General features: G+C 37.8%; 1 protein-coding gene across 1 annotated transcript; it reads right to left on the reverse strand.

The window, feature by feature from the left end:
* Positions 1-222: 222 nt before the first annotated feature.
* LOC104460684 (plasma membrane calcium-transporting ATPase 1-like) lies at positions 223-11,828 on the reverse strand (the record flags this gene model as incomplete). The annotated part of the gene is given in 9 exon segments (XM_010084850.1): positions 223-482; positions 2,923-3,165; positions 4,349-4,563; positions 5,530-5,691; positions 6,788-6,826; positions 9,797-9,940; positions 10,298-10,423; positions 10,504-10,758; positions 11,631-11,828. Coding segments are annotated over 9 exon segments (1,642 nt in total), but the record flags the coding sequence as incomplete, so codon positions are not given.
* Between the last annotated feature and the right edge of the window lie 504 nt (positions 11,829-12,332).

Here is a 12,332-nt window from a genome sequence, read left to right on the forward strand (position 1 = left end):
ATTTAAGTAACTGAAATTCTAATTGCCCATCTTACTAATGTGGAAAGTCAAACAATTGAGGGAGACAAGCTGGGAAGCTGGCTGCAATCAGAAGGGTATAGGACTGCTGCATTTGTTTGTGAATAGGGCAACAGATATTTCACAGGCTATGGCACAATGTTGTTTAGCACTTCAGTCTCCTCACCTATCACAACATTTAGCCAAATTTAAGTGCTGAAGTACAATAATAGCTGTTCTTACTTTTTAAGAACTATCTCAGAGGCACCTTTACTGAATATCCGGAAACTGCCATCAGAGTTTTTTAACACAGTACTCATAGATTTTCTAACAGAGTTGAAGGTATACACTTTGTACAAATCCTCTTCTGGTATCTCATTTCTTACGTCCTGATAATCACGTTTTAAATCCAAGAGCAATCCCAGCAAGGCACATTCAGTTTTATTTCCAACATGACGTGGTAGGCCACCTTCTTTTTCAGGAGGCTGCAAGAAAAAGAACCTTTGCTGATTAGAGGTTAACTTATGAACCACTGAAGCACAGCATTTAAAAAACAAGGAAGCTAAGGCCAAGCTCAGCTCCGGCATGGGGAAGTTTCACTTTCAGGATGATTACTCTATAAATTCCTATGAGTCACGAGCCAAAGTATACTTCAGACTTTCCTAAGTAACTTCTGTACCTGTTTAGGATCTTTCGGTCCCCTTCTCAGACTCAAAAATCACCCATTAAGTTGGTATCAAATCCCAACATGTCCTTTCTAAAAGGCATTTTCCATTGCTTGAAATAACTATCTGATCAACCAAGTGTAGTCCCTGAATAAGTAGTTTGCATTTTAAAAGCACAGATAAGTTTAAGTAAACTGATTTAAGCAAGCTAAATGGCATTATTTCTGCTAAATTAAAGTACCCTCTCCTGTAGTAACTCTTCCTCAATAACTTAGACTATGATCACATCACCTGTTAGCCTTCTACTGAATAAACTAAGTCTTTAAGCTTCTTAAGTCTCACTACAAGTTCCGTTTTCCAGGCCATGGCCTATTTAACTGGAAAGAGTTCAGAAAAAAGTTTCCAACCCTTTAATACCAGAACAAGTTTCTTATCTCAGCAATGTGTAACATGCGCGTACTAGTGCTGTAAGTAAAGGACTATTTCTCTCAAGATATTTCTGAGCTTATACAGCTATAACATTGCAGTGTAGTTTGCAGCAAAAAAGGCAGAAGCACTTATTCAGCCTGACATGCCTCAAGCAGCTAGAGCTGAACTGTATTAATCATAAGTCAGTGATCCATTCTCATCATTCACAACTGCAAGATCTTGGATTTGGCTGTACTGAATACTCACACTTTCAAAACGTTCACTTTAATGTGCAGTTTAAGATGTCCAGTTCTGGGCTCCCCAGTACAAGAGACATGGACACTCAGGAGCAAGTCCAGCCATGGGCCACAAAGATGATAAAGGGAGTGGAGCACCTGACACATGAGGAGAGGCTGAGAGAGCTGGGACTGTTCCGCTTGGAGAAGGCTCTTTAGGAGAAACTTATCGGTATGTACTGAATGCCTGAACAGGGCAGGCAGGTGGAGCAATGGTAAATACTGCCAAGCCAGACTTTTTAGTGGTCCCCAGTGAGAGGACAACAGGCAATCGGTACAAACTGAAACTCTTGAAATTCCATTTGAACATAAAAAAACATGTTTTTGCTCTAAGGGTGGTCAAATACTTGACCAGGTTGCCCAGAGGCTGTAGCATCTCCATCCCCTGAGATTCTTAAAACCTGACTGGATATATCCCTGAACAACATGCTCTGACTGATCCTGCTTTGAGCAGGGGGCTTGGACTAGACGATCTCAAGAGGTCCCTTGTGATTCAGCCCTCTGTGATTCTGTAAAATAGACTAACTCTGACTGTATTGGAAATAATTTTATTAAAATTGTAGTAGTAAGGGACCTGGTCAGTTTACATGCAGCTACTTTTTTGTTTGTTTGTTTCTATAAAAAGGTCTTTAGAAAATAGACTGTGAAAACCCTCACATGCTATATCTCATGAGTAGTATTTCAGTCTTGTTTTAGAGAAATCAGTGCTGGTGATCTTGGTGTGCTGCCTCAAGTACTGCTATTGAAGATTTTCTTGCAGATGTACCATCTTTATTGGCTGAAAAGTAGCTTTTGGACTGAGGTTTTACTGCTACTCCTGTATAAAGCATTCATACTGGAGGCTTCTACTAAATCTTGAAGTGCAAATTTATTTTTTAAAGCTAAATCCTAATTATTATTATTTTTACTGCCTTAAAAAAATGTAAGTTATGCAACACATTGGAATAACTACCACAAGGAAGCTATGTTTGCAGAAAGTGATGCACACAGAAGTGCTAAATAGTCCAGTATTTAAAATCTGTAACAGTCTGTTATTCTTTTTACGTCAAAATATTTTGGAAGTCTCAAACAAGTTATGAGCAAAGATGTTACAATTCTAAAGCCTACAAACTCATACAACAGAATCTGGAATAAAAATCCATCAAAATCCTCATGTGTACATGCATTTTCTCATTACATTCTAGCTAATGTTATGCTACTCTTACATGTGTACTTTGAAGTAGCACTCAAATTGAGCCAAGATGCTCTTCAAGTAAGGTAAGCAGCTCCACTAAAAACAACTTTAGACACAACTGTGAACTTAAAGGAAGTTATCTTCCTGATATTGTATCTTTGAATTATCAGTTCAAAACTTAAATTATCAGTTCCAACTGAAATAAGATATGTTTGAAGTTTAGGCTCAAATGAAAGGTTAAGCAATTTACAGCAGGTACAAAATACCTTACACTGCATTTTGCCACACACTTATACTTAACTGCCTACCATGTGAACCCCAGACAATTTGCATCTTTTGAGGAAGTTTAGTTACCTTGATTAGAATGAAGAAATCCACTTACCAGTATTTTGGAAGTATAAGCACAATTAACAGAAATTCCTGTCACAAGGTAAGCCATAGTTTTCTCTGGAATAGCTTCTGGTTCTGGTATTTTTTTATAATGTTTTTCATTGATGTAGGCTTGGACTACTGTCATTCTGTTCATGGTCAATGTCCCTGTTTTATCCGAGCAAATAGCTGTTGCATTGCCCATTGTTTCGCATGCATCCAGATGTCTCACCAAGTTATTATCTTTCATCATTTTCTAAGGAAACAAAAGCAGTCAACAGCTAGCCATGACCATTACTTCACATTTCAGAAATTCTCATTTAGGGTGTCCAGTCTCACACAACAATTTCAGAAAACACTCAGCCTTTAAGTTATCTGCCATCTTACAGAGTAAGAATTTGTAGCTGCCACACTCTGTAAGGATTCCTTTAAGTCTCTCATACCACAGTAAAGTCCATTTTGAACAAGGTTCATAAGTACAGTCTTAATCTCTGATATCTGCATGTCACACTGACTACTGATACTATTCGGATAATTACAAGCAAATAGTTTATGACGATCTTTAGAAACAGAGGAGAGATACAGACTGAGTTTACCAGATATGACACTAAAAAAAAAAAAATCTTCCTGCTTACAAAGAAGATCAAGTAAGCTATGTTACAGACTTATCCAAACATCAAAGGATATATATTTCAAAGTCGCTAGAGTTGGACTTAAAATCAAATACAAACTGGGAGCCTAGTGTTTCAGCTAAGACAGTGAGGACTACAAGTTTCATAGCTCAAATATCACTTTAAATTCTTTACTTAAGAGGTTTGGATAGTATTTTAACCTTGAAGAGGCAGAGGAACTTCAAATGATACATACTAAGGCCTCTGCTAGTGAGTACTGTAAGTTACTGAGTTTTAGAACACCGCCTAAACAGCCATTGCTGTTACTATTAGATTTTTCAGATCAATAACCAGTCCTAGCATGCTGAAACAGTAAGAAAATTAAGAGAACAAAGGGCATGAGTTAAAAAAAACCATGCTGTATAATAAATAGAAAGCTATATGTTCTACAATATTCAGTCCTCAAGGAGAATGAATCTGGAAACTTTTGTAGTAGTTGCTTAACACATCAGTTAAGTAGAAGTTCAGATTTACAGAAGAGTTTGTTATTTACAAACTCTAACACATCATTATAAGCAAATGCTACAATGTTATGAGCTAAACTCATTCATCTTTACTTGGTGACAACAAGCTGTCCCTGCTCACTGTTCACACTGTGTATTCAGAGATTCAGAAAAATACTGTGGCAGATTTCTTATGCAGTTCAGGAAAACAGTAAAAGTTTCTCCCCAGTCTGTTGCATATATGTGATGCAGCATATCTCAGCTGAGATTTTACAGCCGATGAATACACACATGTACCTTTAAAATCTGTTATCTATCCACTTACCTTAACAGAGTAAGCTAGAGATATAGTGACTGCAAGTGGAAGACCTTCTGGTACCGCCACCACCAAGACTGTAACTCCAATAATGAAGAACTTCACAAAATACTGAATGTAAATTGGTGTACATTCAGCAAGCCAAGGTCTCTTCTGAACCCAGAAGGTATCAATTACAAAATATAACACAAGGATAATGACTGTGATTGCAGACATCAACAAGCCTTGTTAAAAAGAGAATAAACAGTTTTCAGAAATTATCTCAGAATATTTGGCAATACAGATTGTGGATAAGTGCAAATACTTCTGCCTTTATAGAAGGTAGTTTACAGTTAAGATTTTAAACAGGCAAGTCAGGAAACATTGAGATGGTTCTCAAAGGAGTTCCAACTTCCAATGCAAATATTTCCTCAATGCTTTTCACCTGGAAACTTCTAAAATCATTATTTTCCCACCATTTAATTGAAAAGTGTAGATTTAATTACATCTTGGCCTCTCCTGTTCATAAAGTCAATTGACTAAGCCTAAATCTTTCAACAATTCTACATGCACCCAAATAAATCCTGAAATATTTGAATTAAACCTCTACATACTAGATAATATATCCTAAAATTTGCACTGAACTTCATTGTTGTTTTAGTCTACTTTCAAGCAGCAGTCATCTATCAAATATTTTGACAAGACAGCTGAATATTAGCTGATAGAAGAGTAACAGAAGCTAAAGGATAGTAGAAAGTCAATAAAAATGTTACATATCAGCAAGGCAGATGTTAAGTGGAAATTCCAAATCCTCTGGAAGTACCAGAGATAACCTGGTTGACCCTACATTTTTCAGACTTCAGTCAATTTATAGTTCTCTATGCACGTTACTAAATGCCCTATCTTATCTAAAAACATCTTTCACAACAGTTGTCCAAGGTTATGAAGTTGGAATTTTCTCTCCCAGAAGGTGACACTCTAAATCCTGAATCTATTTAAATCAAGGAAAAAAAAAGCCATCCACATGACACAGTCTGAGGAGCCATCAGCACACTCAGGCACAACGGCATACTTGCAGGGATTGGAATTTTGTGCTTAAAATAATCAAATGAGTCAAGGCTAGCTACTTAAGTTATCCTAACAAACTATGCATGTTCCAACTTTATTCAAATGTTTGACATCAACATACGGAGGGCACTGATACACCATACCTGCTTTGCCAATCTGAACTGCGAGCTTTGTAAGTTTGCCTTGGAGAACAGACTTTTCTTTCTTTGGCAAATTTGCTCTCTTCTTGTCTTTCTCATCTCCATCCCCACCATCCTCACTCTTCAGTGGTTGCATTTCCATGGCTGCACCATCCTGAGCTTTAGCTAGAAGTTAAGATCAAATAAAATTTAGCCGTTTGGGAGTCCCCAAAATCAGTGATACTTAAAAAGATTAATAACACCAGGCTTCACTGAACACCAGTACTGGTTAGCACCTTGTATCCAGAGCTGCCATACTGCACATGCATGTTTAAACAAGTGTATAGGGGGTAGGTGCCCAGGTGCTGGCAGCAGGGCAGCTGCAGCCCATTGAGAAGACCATGGTGGGACAGGTTGTCCCCCTGCAGCCCATAGAGGACCACAGTGGAGCAGATCTCCACCCCACAGCCTGTGGAGGACCCCATGCGGCAGCAGGCAGATGTGCCCTGAAGGAAGCTGCAGCCTTTGAAGGTCTCCTAGTAGGAGCTGTGGCCCGCAGGAGACCCATGCTTGTGCAGTCTGTTCCTGAAGAACTGTCCTCTGTGGGAAGGACCCACACTGGAGACATTCCTGAAGGACCATATCTCATGGGAGGGCCCCCATGATGGAGCAGGGGAAGAGTGTGAGGTGGAAGGAGTAGCAGAGACAAGCATTATGAACTGACCAAAGAACTTCATTCCCCATCCCACTGTGCTCCTCACAGGGAGGAGGTAGAGGAATCAGGAGTGAAGTTGAGCCTGGAAGGAAGCAGTGGAGTGGGGAAGGTGGTTTTAGTTGTTTTTGTTTCTCACCATCCTACTCTATTTTTAACTGGCAATAAATTCATCTTCCCCAAGTTGAGTCTGTTTTACCTGTGAAGACAATTGGTAAGTGAGATCCCTGTCCTTATCTGAACCCACAAGCTTTTTCATTCTATTTTCTGCTCCGTTCTGCTCAGGAGGGGAAGTGACAGCAGCTGGGTGGCCATCTGGCCGCCAGCCATGGTTAACTCAACAAGATAGCTTGAAAATCATTGGTAAAGTTTACTTTTGTAGTATTTAGCTATATGAGACTACCAAGTTAATTCAAGCATTTGTTTTCCAGATTCAGTTATGCCATCTTTAGCATAAGCACTTTGGATCTAAGCATTCTATATGCATTTTCAAAGGGAAGTATGTATTTCATTACATACACTCTCAGAAAATACAAACTTGCAAGGAAGAATCAGAGAACCTGCCTTTACCTTTGTTACGGTTTTCAACAGCTCCATCTTGCTTCTTACCTGTTGGAGAGGGGAACAAGTTGTGTTTTAAATTGCCTATGCATAGTTCATTTCAGTGTTTACGCTTATATATAATACATACATTACCATATGCTGAAACAAGCAACTGCATTTTTTTTTTTAAAAGTGTAGAACAAACTGGAGACAGAGGTTTGACATAACTGAGGCTTTAAAAGTATAAACCAACTCACAGAAACAGCTCACAGGAGTTTTTTTGACTTTTCCCATCCAAGACTGCTGCAGTGTTATGCTACCATAGTTAAGTTTGGACAAATTACTGACATAGACATTTATTACTTGTGAGGAAAGCTTTTTAAAAGGCTTGCCTTTCTTTTCTAAGAAAGAAATATGTGACATTAAAGCAATTCTGATGGCCTCAGTCTTGCTCTCTGTTCTTCCAACACTTGGCAACTGTATCTTACTACTGTAAATGAACTGTAGGATCTCACTTCCCGAATCAGTGCTTTTGTACATGACTACAGAAGCTACTGTAGTATAAAATATTTATAAATCCACACGAAAGCTTAATGGAGGTACAGCGTTGGGATTACTGGATCTGTGCTAACCCTATTTACGCAAGCATGAACATAATCTGTTGGCAATTTACCAACATTAAGCCACTAAGAGAATAGCTCAAGTTCATAATAAACTATTGCTCCTACCTCTGTTCAGAAATGATGTTTAACAAGAGATCATAAAGAAGGAGAGTGAAATAATGAAAGAAATTAATCAGTGAAACATTAAAGGTGACTAGAAGACAGACATAACGTGTAGCTTATTGGGGTGGGGGGGCTAACTACCCTCTCTTGTTTGGGTTTTCAAGTAAAAAGGTTTAGATACTACCCTGGCAAGTGACAAACTTTTATCCTAAGTAGAAAAAGCAAGGTTTATAGTTACTATTTGCAATAACCTGAAATGAAAGCACAAAATTGAGGAACTCAGAAAAAAAAAAAGACTGAAATTTTCAGTCTCACTGGTAATTCATTAAGTCTTTGGCCTTAGGTTATATAGATTAAGATGTATGAGAGTACTCAGGTAGAAGAAAATAAAATTATGAAGCAGCCTGATGTGACATTTAATACCTTCATTACATTATTATTGTAGACATAGTCTGATTTCTATACATAAATTTCCCCCCAAGCATCCTCAGAACAGCTGAGGAACAACAAAAAAGCACATTCACTTTCTCCAGAAGATGCCACTTAAGACATCTTAAGAACTCATCGTCTCCCAATTTAGTATTTGTTCTTTCCTAGTTCTCCTTTCCCTCTTACAAGAGCAAAGTTCTGCACCTGAGTTACTCCTAACTCTTTGCACATACATTTGCTTTCGCTCTGAACCAAGCCATACACAGCCAACTAAAAATAGCCACTTTAAGCTACTTAACATTTACAGAGAAGCTAACTTAGTTTAACCTGAGTTTTACCAAGGAGAATCTTATCAGGTATCTAACTTAAGGGAAAAAAAAAAAGAGGAAGTTGTCTATCCTGGGAGACAAATAAAACCCCACAAGTGTTCATGCCCTAGGATACACTGAAACACTGCTTTACAAAAAGGCTTCTGCTTATAGAATAGTCGACACTGGCAGAATATTAATACAAGCTATAATCTTCTCCATATCTCCTGTAGCAGCTGGTACTGTTGCTTGCTTCCTTCTCCTTCCGCTGCAAGGGAAAAAAGGATGGAAAACATTCCACACTAATCTCAGGAAGTGTTGCAAGTCAGCTTTTACTCTTCACTACCACACTTGAGCTTGAAACTAATTTTGAACTTTCAATTCTTCTTGTAACAATTCTTGTAACTTACTTCTGAAGAAACTTACTACTTTAAGTTTCAAGAAGGGTCAAAATTGTCAAGTATTTGTGGATTAAGACAAAACGACAAAAAGCACAGTTCAATCCCAATTCCTGCACAGACCACACATTTCAACAATTGCTTCTATAGATTGAAGGCCACTGAGATTCCGAAGCACATTTCTGTATGGCTTTCCATTACTGTTTCATATTCCACTGATGAAAAAGTAAAATTTCCTGCCAAGAATCCCCAGACTCAGTTGCATCCAGCAGACCTCACAATAGTTTCTACAAAAATTTCTGCTGTGGTGAAGCTCAGTCCTGAACATGCCTTGGGAGAGCTAGTATCAAAACACTACTTGTTAACATTTCTCAGCTTTGATTCTCAGGATAAAGGCTATGTCTTAGATAAGTGACCTTATTCCAGCTACTGAGCAAGTCTTTCAAAATAAGGAAGATACCCATTTCACACTCCACAGAAGGGCTCCAAAATGCTCTGGGTTATAAACTGCTCATCCCTCCAAAAATACCGTTTACAGACAAGTGTTGCTAGGGATTTGCCTTGTGTGTATCTCTGAGCATTCAAAGTTTCAGCTCTGCAAGAAAATGAGTGGCAGAAGCAACTGTCTGCTCACCTTTTTCAAAATCAGTCTTATGTATGTTTAAGGTATCCACAAACTCAGCAGTATCAATGACACAAGCTTTGCCCCTTCAAGTATCATAGAAGAACTCCATATACAGGATATTTTCTATCAGTCAAAAGCAGAACTAAATACTTACATAGGTTGACTGGTAATAACCTCTTTGCCATAAACAAATATTTGCTATTAGACATGAATGTACTTTGAAGTTATACAAGACGGCAATTTAACAACTTACACATGGCATGGCTGGTTAGGAGTCGTAAACTTTCCAAACTCTGAACAATGAGATCTGAAGTTTAATTAAAAATCCAAGACAAGAGTTGTTAGTAGTGCTGTACTCTTAGGTCACTGGACCAGAGGTGTTTGGTTTGTTTTTGTTGGTGTTTTTTTTTTTTTTTCCTTGTAAAACCTACTGAAAGTATGAGGTTTAAAAAAAAAAAGATCTCTGGCTCTAGGTGACTAGAACATGTTTTTATCCAGTAACATTCAGTTCACCCCCTCCCTCCCCAGGTATTTAAGTTTATTATGCCTACTTTTCTTGTCCTTCTTCTCTTTTTCCTTCTCCTTCTCCTCTTCATCTCCTCCAGCCCCAAGTAAGGTAAAGATTATTCCAGTCTGAGAGTTCACACCTACAGCAGTAACTACCATTCTTCCAGAGCCTTCCATCACATGTGTACCTGAAAGATAGAATCAGGTTTTCCATTGAGACTTGAGCAGTTATATGGCAGAGCACAAAGGAAATGAGTTCTCAAACTTCATGTAAGATGTGTATATTTACCGCTGTATTCGCCTAGAGCTTTAGTTGCCAAAACTATCTGGAAAATAAAACCATAAGCAACTAGACAAAATGTTTGTCAGTTTTAAGAGTCTGCTCCCTTTGACAAAGTTTTGCACTAGTTGCACTGGTTTTGGGTAGTTTTAGGAGTCAGCCTAGATAAGGTCCATTTTGCCAGATTTTAACCTCAAAATTATAAATAACCAGTTTACCCTCACAAACAAGCCACTTCCTTCAAGAATCGTCAAATGTTACACACCTGACAGCAACATAGGATCTCTGTCCAGAGATTTCTTAACATGATCAGATTCTCCAGTCAGTGAGCTTTCATCAATTTTGAGGTCATTTCCTTGAATCAGTACACCATCAGCCGGTAAAAGATCACCTACGAGAGATCACTGGGTATGTTGACTGCAGTTCCTTTTTTAAAAATAAAAGAAAGTTCAACTTTAAAAATATGTTTACCATATTTCACTTGCGCAATATCTCCAACAATTATGTCAGCTACTGGTATTTGGATGACTTGGCCACCTCTGATGACTGTGAATTTCTGTTCTTGTTCAATACGGCTCTGCAATCCTCGAAATTGTTTCTCTTTACTCCAGTCATTGAAAGCTGTTACTAATACCACACAAACTACAGATAGGAGGATTGCTGCTCCTTCAATCCAACCTGCTTCAGATTCCTCCTCTTCTTCACCAATATTTACTGATCCACATACTGTAGAAAACAGGTTTTAGATTCAAGAAAGTTCATGCAGATAGTTATTGCAACAACAAAAACGTTTTTGTTAAACAGAAGAAACTACTAATAGTTGCCAAACATTTTCTGTGCCAGCCTTCTTTGCAATTTTAGATTTATTTGCCGTAAGGGTAACACACAAAGAAGCTAAAGAACCTGAAAGTTAGAGCAGCTCAAGGAACTTAAACCACCTAGAATTTACATCCCTGCTTATCTGAACATAAGAGAAGTCTATACAGAAAGTTACCGTCCTTATTATCTTGTTAAAGGATGGCATAAGATGCTAGATTATACAATTAGTAACCACCTTCTGCTTTCAACACTTCTCACTTTACCTTTGTCTTAACAAGCCAGATATCACTGCAAAAATTCAGTTCAGTGAAAGCCAGATTCCTTTATCTTCCATTTATTAGTATAAATACAGCTTCGTTTCTTAAATTGGAAAGTTACCAGCGTCATATTGCAAATCAAGGAAAATTTAAGACTTGCCGACTCCCCAAATAAACCACGTGACCACAAATTATAAATTGCTTAAATATTTGAGGAAAAGTTAAAAATACCACTTGCACAGAAACATGACTGGATTTAAGTCAGGTCATTGTTCCTGCTGCTTGCACTTTACCTTTGGCATTATTTTGGTCAAAATCATACTAGATCATAACCAGGGAAATCTCATGTTGCACTTTTAAGGCAAGTTAGAGTTTTAGTAGTGTTATCTCAACAAGGAACAATAAACTGCTTTTCCACTGACTTAAGTGTCTCCCATCAGACTTATAGTATAGGCACATTGGACCAGGAAAGTCAGTAGTATAAATAATACAGGTAGATATCTACTTTAAGTGTTTACTTACATGATTCATTTCCTCCTGGAGGCTGGTAAAAAGAAAGGCCCAAGGATACTACGGCTGCAATTTCTAATATAATTAGTGTAACATCCTGTAGTGCTTCCCATACTAACTGAAGAAATGTTTTTGGCTTTTTAGGAGGTATAAAGTTCTTCCCAAAAACTGCTTCTCTCCTTTCTATATCTGCTGGATTTCCACTTAAACCTATTTAATAATAAGACAAAGTTAGCAACACTTATTTGCATTTCACCCTCACATCAGAAGTTTCTCATTCACAGAGTCAAGTCCCACTCCATATTTCAGTAACAATAATGAAAAGCCATCTCAAATATAATTAAGTATTATCCTTAAATTAGAGTCACTATAGAAAACCAGCTATATTTTATAATTCACACTTTGCCAATATAAAGTAAGCTGATGGTCTACCTACTTGCACTTAATATGACATAGCAACAGAGTAATAGTAACAGACATACCTTCATACAAAGTAAACAAGTTTGCAAGACAAGATCCTTAGTAGAGCTACTACTGTCAAGACTTTGAGTAGCACCATGCAGCTTTAGCAAGGCTTTAGCCTGTGAAGCCAGCTCTGGTTCCCACTGTAGGGATTCTGTATTCAGAGATAACATCCTAGGATCCTACAATTAATGTAACACTTATAATGAAATATTTAATATAATTAATAATATAAAATACTATAAATATTAT

Source organism: Pterocles gutturalis, unplaced genomic scaffold, assembly GCF_000699245.1.
Source record: "Pterocles gutturalis isolate BGI_N339 unplaced genomic scaffold, ASM69924v1 scaffold16910, whole genome shotgun sequence".
Taxonomy (NCBI): domain Eukaryota; kingdom Metazoa; phylum Chordata; class Aves; order Pterocliformes; family Pteroclidae; genus Pterocles; species Pterocles gutturalis.